At 45.8% G+C, this 14,311-nt stretch overlaps 1 protein-coding gene and 2 long non-coding RNA genes across 3 annotated transcripts in view; 2 read left to right on the forward strand and 1 right to left on the reverse strand.

Moving 5' to 3' along the window:
* AP2M1 (adaptor related protein complex 2 subunit mu 1) overlaps positions 1 to 11,844 on the forward strand; it is a 30,202-nt gene extending 18,358 nt beyond the window's left edge. Inside the window, exons 4-11 of the mRNA XM_081190469.1 lie at positions 800 to 882; positions 4,562 to 4,697; positions 4,810 to 4,951; positions 7,061 to 7,180; positions 8,999 to 9,134; positions 9,574 to 9,671; positions 9,813 to 9,924; positions 10,725 to 11,844. Coding sequence (XP_081046595.1) covers positions 800 to 882; positions 4,562 to 4,697; positions 4,810 to 4,951; positions 7,061 to 7,180; positions 8,999 to 9,134; positions 9,574 to 9,671; positions 9,813 to 9,924; positions 10,725 to 10,859 — 962 coding nt within the window. The 3' untranslated portion in view covers positions 10,860 to 11,844. The remainder of the gene's footprint in view (positions 1 to 799; positions 883 to 4,561; positions 4,698 to 4,809; positions 4,952 to 7,060; positions 7,181 to 8,998; positions 9,135 to 9,573; positions 9,672 to 9,812; positions 9,925 to 10,724) is intronic.
* Positions 890 to 1,934, forward strand: LOC308585172. Its single transcript, XR_014007111.1, has 2 exons — positions 890 to 1,512; positions 1,784 to 1,934. It is a non-coding gene; the product is annotated as an uncharacterized lncRNA (long non-coding RNA).
* Positions 11,443 to 14,012, reverse strand: LOC308585201. The gene is made up of 2 exons (XR_014007144.1): positions 13,860 to 14,012; positions 11,443 to 13,772 (listed from the first exon to the last, which is right to left on the reverse strand). It is a non-coding gene; the product is annotated as an uncharacterized lncRNA (long non-coding RNA).
* Between the last annotated feature and the right edge of the window lie 299 nt (positions 14,013 to 14,311).

Genomic DNA, 14,311 nt, shown 5'->3' on the forward strand with positions numbered 1-14,311 from the left:
CAACTCTATTCCCACAGGCTATCTACTACTCAAAAGGTTCAGTACTTTCATTTACAAGGAGGCAATTTCCACTTTAGTTCTTAATGCTGGGCTTTCTGTGATCCAAAGAATGTAATTAAGCTTCCTTAGTTCCCAAATTCTGTGGTCATGGTTTAATTACTGCTGTATCAATGTGACAAAGATAGTGGAATTCCAGGAATGGCACCAGTGTGTTGGAATTTATGAGCCTGGTTCCTAAAGCTTCATTCAAGCCTGTCTGGTAGAGAGAGTGGGAAGGCTTTATAGATCTTCAGCTTGCTGGAGTCTAGCAGGAAGCAGGTCCTCAAGCGCAGTGTCACTTCCTATTTGTGTTGCAGATCTGGATCCTGAGAGGCAGCTCAGAGGGTGGGGTTGGGTGGGGGCAGCTAATGGCAGTTTTCTTTTTCCCAAGCCTGGCTGGTCGGCCTGCCCTGCGACACCTGCTACTCTGCTGTTATTTTTTTAGGTTTTGATTTTTATGGTATGCTCATGCGAAAATCAAAACCTAAAGAAAACGCTGCAAAGATAGATTATTCTGCTGCTGTTGGATAATCCTGCAGGTTCCCTTGGATGTCTGGATTCCATCCTGTTAAGTGGACTGTCTGTCTTACCTTTACTGCTGCAGACTATAGGGCAGCTCCGTGGGATCAATGTCGAACATGATTGTAGTTGGTGTGGGGAATTGGGTGGTTGCTTGTCAGCGTGAGCAAAGGCTGCAGTTGATGCACCAAACTTTCTGGTGGTTGCCTTTTCTCTGATAACTCTTTACCCCCTTCTGTAGAAATCCTGGATTTTGGTTACCCTCAGAATTCCGAGACGGGGGCCCTGAAAACCTTCATAACTCAGCAAGGAATCAAGAGCCAGGTAAAAAATGGGAAAGAGGGTAGGAAGAGTTGGGATATGGGGTGTGCACTTTTCTGTACATGATTAGTTAGAGTGACCACAGACTCTTAATGACTGTGACAGAAAATGGCTGTTTTTAAAACATACTATGCCCTTTTAAAATGTGGTTCTTTTTTTTGGGGGGGGGGGTTATTTGGTTGCTGTTTTTATTTTGATTATATATATTGTGGTTTTATATGTTCTTGTTTTGTGAATACCCTGAGACCTCCGGGTATAGGGCGGTATATAAATTCAACAAATAAATAAATAAAACACGGAGCTCCTCCTATTGGGAGATGGATGGTTTTCTGGAGTCCCTCTTTTCTCATCGGGAAACAAGGTGTATGAATCCCTGAAGTGCTCTTACTGTCTTGGCTTATATCCTTGGACTGTTTTAAAAGAACAGCGTAATTAAAGGACCCTATTCAGCTTTGCCAGTTCTAGAACAACCTGCCTGCCTCCAGTTCTCTAACATGGTCCGGGTAGGTGCTTGTATAGAAGATCAAAGTTGGACGCCTGTGTGTTTACTCAGAAACCTTTCAGTCAAATATTTCAGGTGTTGGCTTCTGCATTGTAATGACTCTCTGGCGTTAGCAATTGTATCAAAATACAGTGGTGCCTCGCAAGACGAAATTAATCCGTTCCGCGAGTCTCTTCGTCTTGCGGTTTTTTCGTCTTGCGAAGCACGGCTATTAGCGGCTTAGCGGCTATTAACGGCTTAGCGGCTTTAAGAAAAAGGAAACAAACTCGCAAGACGTTTCGTCTTGCGAAGCAAGCCCATAGGGAAATTCGTCTTGCGAAGCGACTCAAAAAACGCAAAACCCTTTCGTCTAGCAAGTTTTTTGTCTTGCGAGGCATTCGTCTTGCGGGGCACCACTGTAAGCTGAGATGCTGACTAAAGACTAACACTGTTGTAATAAACCTATGTGAGAAAGCGACAGATCTTCTGCCCTTGGTCTCTTAGTATAGGTGGAAAGATAAGAATGAGATATGGCTTCAAGTTACAAGAAAGGAGTTTCCAACTAAACATAAGGGAGAGCTGTTTGACAGTAGAAGGGACTCCCTTGGGAGATGGTGGACTCTCTCTCCTTCCTTGGTTTTTCAGCAGAGGTTGGATGGCCATCTGTCATGGATGCTTTAGTTGAGTTTCCTGCATTGCAGGGGGTTGGACTAGATGACCCTTGGGAGTATCTTCCAACTTTACAATTCTATGATTCTATTTTTGGAGTGGAGGGCAAGAGAAGGATGTTGGAAATGGTCTGAAGCACAAGACTGGAGCAGAACTATAGCACTGTAATTCAAATGATGCTTCAGAAATTAGTTCAAGGTGGCATATGGAAGGAGTCATGAAAAGTGGCATGTTTTATGCTGTAGGTAATCTGGGACAGATTAAGTATAGATAAACAGGGCTTGTAAATTGGCCAAAAGATTTGACCTGCACTAATACTAGTGGTACCTGTACAGCCTCCATGCAATGAGTCCTGGACAGTAATTTGGCATGCTGTCATGAGGTAACAGGAATGTGGTTGATGTGTAGATAAAAGGCTGCCCTAGAACAGGGGGACTAGTGAAGAGTTGTCACTGTGGGCAGCTGATATGGATGAACAGTCTGGTGCTGGGAAAGAGCAGTGGAGACCAGATTCATATTGCTGCTCGGCAGGTATCTTTGGGATAATCAGTGGCCAGTTTTGGATGTAGTATTAAGCCAGCGATGGGGAAACTCAGGCCTGGGGGCCAAACCCTGCTGGCCTCAGTCTGTTTCTAGGGACTCTGCCCCCCACAAACCCCCTTCTCAGGCACACCCCTCACCTGCCTTACTTTGCACCTGCCTTCAATTTTTTTTACTTGGCTAGAATGTGTCCTTGAACTCTCTCGTAATGCCTCTTGCTAGCCTTCCTAGAGAATAAAGAGAGGTGTATGAGTCTCTCTAGAAACTAGCCTGCTGTTCAAAGGTAAATTTGACATTTGCTGTTCCACCTTGTTTGCCCACCACTGGCATGTTACCCACCTCCTGGATACCAGATGTTATCAAAGACATGGGTGGCCAACATGCCAGCGAGTTTTGAGAGGTGGAGTGTGTTCTGGTATTGATATAGGCATGGAGTTGGGTCAGGATGTAGGTACTTGCCATGTCCACCCCCATCGTTTAGCCCGGACACTGAGGTGCAGCACCGAGGGCTTTCTGGCAGTTCTCTCACTGTGAGAAGTGAAGTTAGAGGAAACCAAGCAGAGGGCCTTCTCGGTAGTGGCACCCGCCCTGTGGAACACCCTCCCATCAGATGTCAAGGCAATAAGCAACTATGTTACTTTTTAGAAGACATCTGAAGGCAGCCCTGCTTAGGGAATGTTTGAAGTTTTATTCTGTTTTTAATACTCTGATGGAAGCTGCCCAGAGTGGCTGGGGATACGCAATCAGATAGGTGGGGTATAAATAATAAAATTATTATTATTATTATTATTATTATTATTATTATTATTATTATTATGAAGAAGAAGAAGAAGCAGCTAGCCTGTGGTCTGAATTGATCCATTGCCATGTGTCAAGTCACATGTGAATGGACAAATGGTCTCTCTCTCTCTCTCTCTATATATATATATATAGGTTGTAAATTTAAGAGGAAATCATCCTCTATTTCTGATGCTTCTCTCAAGGGGCAGATACTTAGCTTAGTACAGCATTTTCTGTCTCCAGATCACCTGAGTTGCAGAGGCATCCAGGCAATCTGGCCTTGAGTCTCGCCCTGCAGTCCTGCCTGTTAGATTATTTCTTCCCCATTGCTGGCATTCTCAGCCTAGTCTAGTTCAGCCTTTCTCAACCTGGTGCCCTCCACATGTTTCAGTCTGCAGCTCCTACCAGCTCTGCTCAAACCAAGTTGAGAAGGCAGGTCTACTAGAAGACTCCTCCCTCGGCCAGGCTTATTAACCGAATAGATGAGCAGCTTTGTAGAACCTAAGATTGTCCTGAGCATAACACTCTTCTCTCTTCCTCCTTCCCTCCCACTGACCTGCTTGGCTCCTAACCCTGTATGTGCTGCGCTTGCTGCTATGCATCTGTTTTTCTCACTCTGCGTGTGACTGGTGGACCTGCCTATAGCATCAGGTAGGAAAATTTGCAATTCCTCCCAGGTCCTTCCAAAGGGGCACCAGTTATGAGACGGTTCTGAAACGGGGACTGACCAGTGGCCTTGCACTGCATGAATGATTGTAGAGTCTTTTTGGGATGAAAAACCAGTTGATTGGGCCGAGTGGGCAGTGACCCTTGCTCTGGCATAACTACATCTTCAGCCTCCTTGTAGTATTCAAATTGTGTTTCCTTGTCGTACTCCTGGCTTGCAAGTGCCTGCTTCCACAGCACATACGAGGGCAGAGTGCACTTTCAATTGTAACATTTCCAAACCCAATGGGGGTGTAACTTTGAAATCTTGACCCTTAGAACAGATGCACCTAAGAACTTACCTCCTTTCCTAGTTGACGTGACTGATGTTCTCCACACTGATCTGCCCACTGGCCCGGTTGGGTGTTCATAGAATAAATGGGTAGTGGTTGCAGGTATGTCTATTTGTAGCAAGTTTATTGTCATGCAGGGCAATCTTCTGTTGTTGGTAGAGTTTGCCCGTGACATATTGGGCTCCTAAAAGCATGTATGTTCTTTGTCCTTCAGACTAAGGAAGAGCAATCTCAGATTACTAGCCAGGTAACTGGTCAAATTGGCTGGAGGCGTGAAGGGATCAAATATCGTCGCAATGAACTCTTTTTGGATGTGCTGGAGAGTGTGAACTTGCTGATGTCACCACAAGGTAAGTGCAGCAAAGGGGCTCCTATTCTAGTGAAATAAAGGAAGGAGGTTGAGGGTGACGACACTTTCTTCTCTCCTGCTTTAGCAGTTGTTCTTTCTGCGTTTCTCTCCAGGTCAGGTATTGAGCGCCCATGTCTCTGGCAGGGTGGTGATGAAGAGCTACCTGAGCGGAATGCCAGAATGCAAGTTTGGCATGAATGACAAGATTGTAATTGAGAAACAAGGCAAAGGGACTGCGGATGAAACAGGGAAGAGGTAGGGGTGGGGGCTGACTGTGGGCCCCAGTTGGCACAGCTGAACTTTGTGTGTCTTTCTGCCCTGTCTTGCTCCCTTCTCATTTGGGAAGCCACTCTAGCTTTCTTGAGGGTGAGACCAGAACCACTTTTGTTTATAACCCATTTCCAGTAAGCTAGTCGATTGTTCTCTAGTCTTGCTGCTGCTACTTCCAAATTGATGATGTTTTGAATGGGAGTGAGAACAGCAGAAGGTATAAATAGCGAATCTTGATTTAACGAGGTACCAAGCAAAGCTGATTTTTCATTCCACTCAACATTCCCCTATTGTTGGCTTGGCCAATTAGCAAACTATCCTAATCTAGTGTGTATTATATGTTATGAGCCTGTAAATTAAGAGCCATGAAATTGCGTCCCTTCCCGCTGGGCTAGCTAGTCTGTGGAATGAATGGGAGTGGTGGGGTGGAATAATGCCACAACCAGCATTGGTCTGCTTCTCCCTCCACGTGTCAGCTTCAACTAAAGCATAGCTGTCTGTGGTCTTGTCAGTTTTCAAATGGACCACCTGGGGTGGTGCAGGCTGACTGGCTCTGAGGCCCTCCTTACTCCCTGATAACCACTTTTGTTAATGAATTCTTTTTTTTTCCTTTTTGTGTTCTGCTGACTCCAGTGAAACAGGAAGGTAGATAACCTGCTTACTGCTGTGTGCACGCACTCCTCACCCCTTCCCCATCTTTTTGCTTTGTGTGACTTGTGCATGTGCCACCATCTTTAGACACTTCCACACAGGTCATGCCTGTGATTGAAGGCTGAGCTGCCACTTGCCTGTTCTAGGGAACAAAGCCCACTACAAAGTGTTGCTGTCCCATCAGGCTGGTCTGGGGACAGTCCTGCGCAAGCTGGGCGAGTTTCATAAGGCTTTATAGTAGGGGTTACTACTCCTGGCGAAGGCTGTGGTTGGCTTCTTGCATTTAGCAGAGTAGCCAGATGGCGCAGGAACTCCTTCCTCCTCCCAGGTACGAAAGCAGGTGGGGAAACCCATGAGAGAAGTTTGAATAGGAAGATGAATCTAAATATGGTTTTATTGTGATAACAGTGGGCAGAGAAGTAAATTCATTGGGCTGTGGGAAAATTACTTTTCTTCAACACTGCATCATATGTGTGTGAGAGAGAGCCTGAATTTCAAAGAGATATTCCCAGTAGAATGCAAGAGACAAGTTGCTAAGTGAAGCCTTTACCAAACCCTTTCGGCAAAAGATACTGGCCAGGCCGTTCAGCCAACTCCCTCTTGAAACAAAGCCTGAACCATATAAATATGAAGCAAGCTGTTTCCCATGCCCATTCCATGTCTTGGGCACCCCCTTCTGTACCCTGTGGCCCAGAAGCAACCCTTCTGTACTCTGGCACACCCTCCTTGAATGACGTCTGTGTCTCGAGTGTCATTCGCTTGCTCCCATTCAACACTTGCACTAGCCAAGAGTTGCAATGAGATCTTGGTGGTGTTGGATTGTTCCTGGAGTTTTTCTTCTACAAGTGGCTGCGGGGAGCCTCCCCTGCCTCTTTCAGCAAAAGGTGCAAAAAAGTGAGACCTCACTGGATGCTGTAAGTCACCACTAAACTCCAGTGACTTTGCTGATCTTTTAAGCCTGCTAGAGAGGAAATTTTCTGGCCCCCAAGTCCTTTCTGGTACATGGAAATGCAAAGATTGGAGGGCAAAGAGCTCCTTCTGCCTTGTGTTGCTTAATGGTCTGAACAAAATCCCTCTTGTAGGGTTATGTTGCTTCTTCCACCCAAAGGGCTTGGGCAGGGCAGACTGGACTCCAATCTGCCAGATGAAGTGTTATGGGCAGAGCAGGAGTGAGCCTTGTATAGCGATCACTGGTGGGCTGCTGGGGAAAAGCCTATTACTTGAGTCTTGATGGATAGCCAAACAGCCCTACTGCCTGTGAGGGAATCCGTTGGCTCCAGTTGCTCTCCTCTCTGCCTCGTTTACTTCATAATTCCTTCTGTGATGGCAAAGTGCTCTGTAGAGTAGTCTCATTGCAGCTGATAGCCTGAGTACTGCTGAAGCCTCAGATGCATGCAAGCTAGTGGTTCTGATTGTGGCTCTCCTTCTGTTCTTGTGCCGTAGTGGGAAGCAGTCGATTGCTATTGATGACTGCACCTTCCACCAGTGTGTGAGGCTCAGCAAGTTTGACTCGGAGCGGAGCATCAGCTTCATACCCCCAGACGGCGAGTTTGAACTCATGAGGTATGGCTGGTGGGAATAGGCTGCTGCACAGGTTTGCCTCTGCCTTGGCTGCCATAGGGGAATCATTGGGGGGGGGCTCCCTGCAAGTCACAGCTAAGTATTCTTCACTTGGTCACTTGCATTTTTGAATACAGAACTGGCACAAAGGGTGGAGCTTATAACTATTGCATTGATCGTGAGGTGGTGATGATTGACACTTTTCTGCTTGAGACATTGGAGGCCAAATGGTGCCTAAAGATATACAATGAAGGCGCCAGGTAAACCTCCCTGGGGAGAGCATTCCACAAATGGGGAGCCACTGCAGAAAAGGCCATTCTTTTTTTAAAAAAAAATAATATTTATTACTTTTAAACCTTACAAAAAGGAGAAAATAAAAGAAAAAGAAAAGCAAAAAACAAAAACAAAAAAACAATACAGTACAATATATAAACAATACACAACACAACATTAACATTAACACATTAAACAAAACAAAAACAATTCAAAAAACACACATCATACCATCTCAATATCCTCTCTTTCATTCCCTTGTTTCATCGACCTCCTCTCACCTCCCTTTTTGTATTTCATTTCTATTAATTATTTCAGCAAATCCTTTCCATCTTTCTCTATTTTCTGTTATGTGATTATCTTAACGTATTTTAACCTTATTTTCCATTAATACTATAATACTTATTTATGCTTAATTCCTTAAAACATTTCTACTAAAGCCATATAATTCCCTCCCAACATTTTTCTAACACTCATTAATTTTACATTATTTCCATATATAGATTTTAAACTTTTTCCAATATTCTTCCACCGTCTCTTCACCCTGGTCTCGGATTCTGTCAGTCATTTCCGTCAATTCCATATAGTCCATCAACCTGGTGATCTTCTGTCCGAGGCTCTTTACTCTTTTTGAAGTCCCTTCTGCAAGTCTTCTTCATATTTATACATGCCCTTTACTTTGTCTTCTCCTGATCTTGTTCTTATTTTCCTTCCTTTGATGCCGAGAAGTAGATCTCGGGGAAATTCCCATCTAGCAATGTTTTTATTCCTTCTCGACAAGTCAGCCAAATCTCCATAGTTAAAACTGAAATTCAAAAGATATTTCCAGTCGTATTTCAAAGTTCCTCCAAGTCTGGCAGTCCCCACAACTCCAGTCTCCTCCTGACCCAAGTCCAGGTCCCAAAGGTCAATAAATCCCTGCATGAAAAGGCTCGTTCTTGTGTTGCCGCCCTCTGGACTTGTTGTGGAGGAGGCACATGAAGAAGGGGCTCAGATGACAATTGCAGGGTCTGGGTTGGTTCATATGTGGAGAGGTAGTCTTTGAGTTATTGCGGTCCTGAGCGGGCTAAGGCTTTATAGATCAAAACCAGCACTTTGAATTGGGCCCAGAAACTAATTGGCAGCCGGTGCAGTTGGGCTTTGAACGAAAACTCTGTTTCCCTCTCCCCAATAAATGTACATAAGCTCCACTGTTCTCAGCACCTTTTTGCCTGCTGGAAATAGATGTGGCTGCCTTTTCAGGTTTTTAAATTGCATTTTCATTTAATTGTTCTGCAAAGTAGACTGAGAGCAGTTTTTAACTGTACTTAACACCTGCTCTGTCCATTATGTCCTCTTTCCTTTCAAAAACTAACAAGTGGTTTAGCATCAGGCTGTCCTTTCAGATCAAGGGTCCTCTCAAGGAGAGGATTTGCAAACTGTGGCATGGCCACCCTCTGTTTCTGTAAGCGAAAGCATATCTGTTTCTCTTCTTGTCACCACCCAGTGGTGAGACACTGGGATGCCTTCCCCTCCATCCACTAAAGGATATTAAATCTTGACTCTCAGGTATCGAACCACTAAGGACATTATCCTGCCCTTCCGTGTGATCCCCCTGGTGCGGGAGGTGGGCCGCACCAAGCTGGAGGTGAAGGTGGTGATCAAATCCAACTTTAAGCCTTCCCTCTTGGCTCAGAAGATAGAGGTAAGTGCAACAAGGGCATCAGGTTTGCACAAGATGCAGCAGTATGTTGTAGTGGTGTTGGGAGGGGGCTTCTGTGGAAGGAGTCACTTCACCTCCAACTTGTTAGCCTATGAAAGATGGGGGCAGGGGCTGTTGTCCCTGCTTTTCCCTCTTGGTGCCTGAGTATAGATGCTGCCAGGCCTTTGCAAAGCCTTTGCTTTTTCTGAAGATCAGAGTGCTGTAACTGTCCTTGGATATGATGCAGGTTTTGGTATGTTTGCACTGCAACAGAACCACACTGCTAGTACCTGAGCATGGCTACATTTCACTATCGATGGCAAAGCCAGCTGCTCCTTATGTGTCCTGGACTGTTTGTTGACAAACGGGAAAAGTTCTGTTGAAATGACTACAGAAATGACATTTCTGTTGAAATGGAATTCAAACTACTTCTGTCTTCCAGGTGCGAATCCCAACACCTCTTAATACAAGTGGCGTTCAGGTCATCTGCATGAAAGGGAAAGCAAAATACAAGGCCAGTGAGAATGCCATTGTCTGGAAGTAAGTCAGTTCTGTCACACTTCTTGCTCTGGGCAACTGTAGCCTAATAAGGGTATTGGTACTGGCGGTTCTCATACTCCCCTCCAGGCGTACCTGATTTAGAGAACAGCTTCCTCTTTATTCCCTTTTCTTGTTTCTTAGAATTAAGCGTATGGCTGGAATGAAGGAGTCTCAGATCAGCGCAGAGATAGAACTGCTTCCCACCAACGACAAGAAGAAATGGGCTCGGCCACCGATCTCCATGAACTTTGAGGTACGAGGGCAGAGTCTTTTCCTGGATGGCTGCTGAAGCCACCTATGAATTATTCCAGCTCCAGGAAGGGGCAGCATTACTGCAAAAACAAAGGTGCAGTGAGCACAGGCATTAATTTCTTGTATGCCCCTGTTTAACAGAAGTCATTAACAGAAATCATAGGTTTTATGTGTATGCCCCCAAAGGTCACTATAGGACTTTTCATCCTGATTCCCATTATGATGCAAGTTTAAGAAATCCCCTGCAAACCGAACTGCCATGCTTTCTGTCTTCCTAAGAGTTGAAAAGCTGGAATGAGAGAGTCATTAGCTTCCAAAAGCCACGGTAATTGGCAAGGTAGTTTGCTTAACTGGCATTCCACAAGGACACTACAGGGTAACTCTGGAACATGGGACAGAAGTGGGGGGTTGAGGAAGATCTCAAGTTGTACTGAAAGCAAAATTTGCACATTCCTATCACAGTTCAAGGTGGTGGTTCAGCTAATCATTAGCTACTTATGTATGTCCCTGCTGGGGAACGAACAGGATCCTGCAAGCCACCTGCGTATTTAAATCTGTCTCCCAGTTGTGTGCTTCTGGGTAACAGCTGCAGATTTCTTACTGGAATTATTAAAAGGTAGCCAGCAGTTTCACTTTTGACTTAAGGAGATCTTCAGAACTGCTGAGGTGGTAGAGAACTAAAAACGACTCCTGCTATGAGCAGTTTCTTCAGTGCTGTATGTTGGGGTGAGCAGCTTTTACTCACGGCATCCAGGCTGTAGACTTATTTCTGCTCTCCACCCTTGCTCTCCTTTTGCACAGGTCCCATTTGCACCATCCGGGCTAAAGGTGCGCTACCTGAAAGTCTTTGAGCCAAAGCTGAACTACAGTGACCACGATGTGATCAAATGGGTGAGGTACATTGGCAGGAGTGGAATCTACGAGACAAGATGCTAGCCCTCAGCAGCCAGCTGGCTCCCTCTTCCCCAGCCTCCCTTGGTCTCAAAGTACAATTGAAGAGCATCTCTCTGGCCCCTCGTCCGTACAGAGGCTGGAAGCTAGACTCCTGCAGCTTCTCTGGAAAAAGAACACTGGTGCCTGCTCTGGCTTCAGTCACGGTTGGAGTTTGCAGCTGGCGTTGGGCGGCTAGAGAGCCCCCCCGCCACAGCTTACCTCTTGCTTCTGTCCCAGGGTATAAAAGGGCCAGTCTAACCACCACCCCCTTGTGGTCATTCTAGGGAACATCCACCACCATGTGATAAAACCCTCCTCTTCTGTTGGTGTCACTACTTGCATCATATCCTAGTATTTTTGGAAGTTCTTGTGCATATGTACTTGTAGAATAGGCCTGAAAACCATAGGCTGGGCAAACCTTGAGTTGATTCTGGCTCCTGTGCTTGCTATTGCTGTTGTGATTGTTGCTGTGCAGCCAGAGTGGGGCTCACACTTCCCCTCCCTCTTTGTTGTGTAGAGTCCTTGATATGGAGCCCTGCTCTGGGAAGGTTTGTGACCAAAAAGGCAGAGGGTTGGCATCTGCTCCTTGTTGGGCTGGGGTGGGTGGGCATAGCACAACATTTCAAAGCCTTGGGGCCCTGCACCTTCCCCTTCCCCACCCCCAATCAGAACTACACCCTCCTCCAAAAAGTAAACCCAGCAGCACATGAGGACAGGTCAGCTTGTCTTTCAAAATCTACAGGTTTTGTCCTCTTAATTTGGAACTGGCCAGTTATGTAATTCCTTGCCTCCATTCTCTTCTCTCTCCCTTGCCCCCGCCCTTTTTTCTTTTTGCTCAATCAGTTTATGCTTTCATTTCCCAAAATGCTTTTGGGTCAATAGAAATGCTGCTGCAACCCACAGTCCTCTGCTTCTGATAGTGTGGTCTACCATTTTGTACACTTGTGATTTGTCCAGTTCTAAACCCAATAAAAGTATGTAGAACCAGCTTGTTTGTAAGTGGTGCTCTTATTAGGGGAGTCGTGGGTTGGATCCATCACCAGACAGTGGCTACCCTGTGCTCTAAAAACTGGGAAGGGACCAAAGCTGCATCCCTGTGCATTTGCCAGTTGTTGGCCTTCTGCAGAGCTTTCCAAACTTCTCATGTTGGTGACACACTTTTTAGACATGTATCATTTCATGACACAGTAATTCAGTTTTACTAGCAAGCAAGAGGTTAAACTAATTGCTTTCCAGCCCCTGGAGGAGCATGGAGAGCGTTAGCGCGACGCACCTACACACTGCAGCTGACACACTAATGTGTCGTGACACATAGTTTGGAAAGCTCTGTCCTATAGTGTCAGCAATCAAGCTGTATTTTTCAGCCTTGCAGTCATTGCCTACAATTGAGGGAGAGCAAAGTCTTGACAGCATTGGCACTCGGGGCCGCCACAGAACTGCCACAAAAGCACATTTCTGTTACTGATACACAACTCACATCTACAAAGGTCATTGTGTTAAAGTACTGAGGTTTCTCTGCTAAACAATCCCCACATGACTGCTGTGGAGTTCTTGCCTGGTGCAGGTTTCTGGGAAGTGTTCTGCCATGCACTCTCAGTTCCGTTAGGGAACCAGCCAGACCTGTTGGGATTTATCGTAGCTCATAAGAACAGCATGAACGCCACACTGCAGCCCACCCCTCCCTTCAGGGCCGTGTCATAACAAGTGATTGGTCGAGGTGGAGAAGAGGTCTTTTGAGTAAAGTGTTTCAGTTATTATCACACTGACGGGAGTCCTATCCAGCGCATGTTGAGGTTTTTTGGAGAGGATCAGCCTTGGAAGCATTAACTTATGCTCAAATGTTAGTTTTTGCTTCACTATGGAAATCGGTCAGTAACTGTTGAGACAGTAGAAACTGCCTATAAAAACCAGGCAGCTAGCAGGGAGATGGCCAGAGTGAATTCTACTGTGCCACATCGCAGTCCTGGACCCTACAGAAAACGAAACCTTGAAGAGGATTTTTAGTCAAAGCTCACTTTGCACTTGGAAAAGGGTACTCTTCATATAACTTTGCTATAGGGCAGCCATCTCCAACCTGGTGCCCTTTGGGCTCTGATGTAGCTGCTTTAGTGCTTTACCAGCTCAACCTTCCTATTAGTATTTTTGGCTTTAGTGGCAGTTCACTGAGCCAATCCACCTCCCCTGCTTTTCCAGGCAAGCCAGAAAGTGGATGCTATCACTCTACACATTAGGCTGTGGCGTGGAGGTGTTCCTTATGTTGCTGTCGTGAATGGATTCTGGATTCTGCAGCGTCATAGAAGGCTCCAATTGAAAATGTTATCTTGCTGCTGTGAAGGAACTTCACCACCAGGGGGATTTATTCTCTGTGAAGCCTGCCAGCACTTTGAGCAGTGGGTGGTTGCACATGCTTCTCTTGGTCTCTCATGACAAATCTAGCCTGAAAGGTATATGACATATTATAGGTGATTGGCAGATTACAGGGGAATAATTATCCAGGGTATCAGGTCAGGGCCAGGTAGAGTGGACAGAAACAATGTGATTCATCTCACTGAATGCATCAGCCTGTTTATGGGGGGCCGTCATAAGCCACTTGATTTTGCAGCCTGGCTTACCCTGTCAAATGCCTAGCAGGCTACAATCTATAGCTGCCTTTGGCTAGTTGTCAGAGGTGCCGGATGAATGTCCAGACAGCTTGCGGATTGCAGTGGAAGTGGAAAGCTCAGTAGACTAGAGCCTCCTTATCTTTCATTGCACAGCTGCCTCAGAGAGTAGACCAGTTGTGTCTTTACCACCTAGTAATAGCTGCCTCTACTTCCCTCTCAACTCCTAGCTCACCCAGATAGGAAGGAATACAGGGGAGCCCTAGGAAATACTAAAATCCTGAGACAATGCACCCTGCGTTTCCCAGCCAAATCCCTCTCGCTATGCACAGAACCAGCCTATTGCACCCTGTCTTTCCCAAAGATCACAGCATTTACTGTTTTTTTACACCTGCAATCTTACGCTCCTATATGAACCCAAGTGGCTTAGACATATGGGAGATCACTAGATTCCCAGATTTTGGCAAACACACACTGCAGACCCCAGTAGCCAAAGTACAAGAAGTTTTATGAATAATAGAAGGAAGGGAAGGCGGCAAAGGGATAAGGCAGGTTGTTTTTTTAAAGGAGTGTTGTGGCTGAAAGCTACCTGGCTTCACAAGCATTATAATGTAGGTGGGCATGTTCTGATGGTTGAGGACAGACGATGAACCCCAGTAGTAGGGAGGGAATCAACAGACCCTGATGCCTGATGTGAGAAGTAGGGAATAAGGCAACAACTCAAATTTAAAGGGCTTTTTTCCCCCGCACACTGGTTTGAGTGGTCAAAAAGAGACAGGTGTCATTCAGAGCCTATGTCACAGTTGATACCTTTGGTGGGGAAGTGGGAAGGTGCTAGACACCTTGGGGCAGATG

This window comes from Podarcis bocagei, assembly GCF_964188305.1.
Source record: "Podarcis bocagei genome assembly, chromosome: 4".
Taxonomy (NCBI): Eukaryota; Metazoa; Chordata; class Lepidosauria; order Squamata; family Lacertidae; genus Podarcis; species Podarcis bocagei.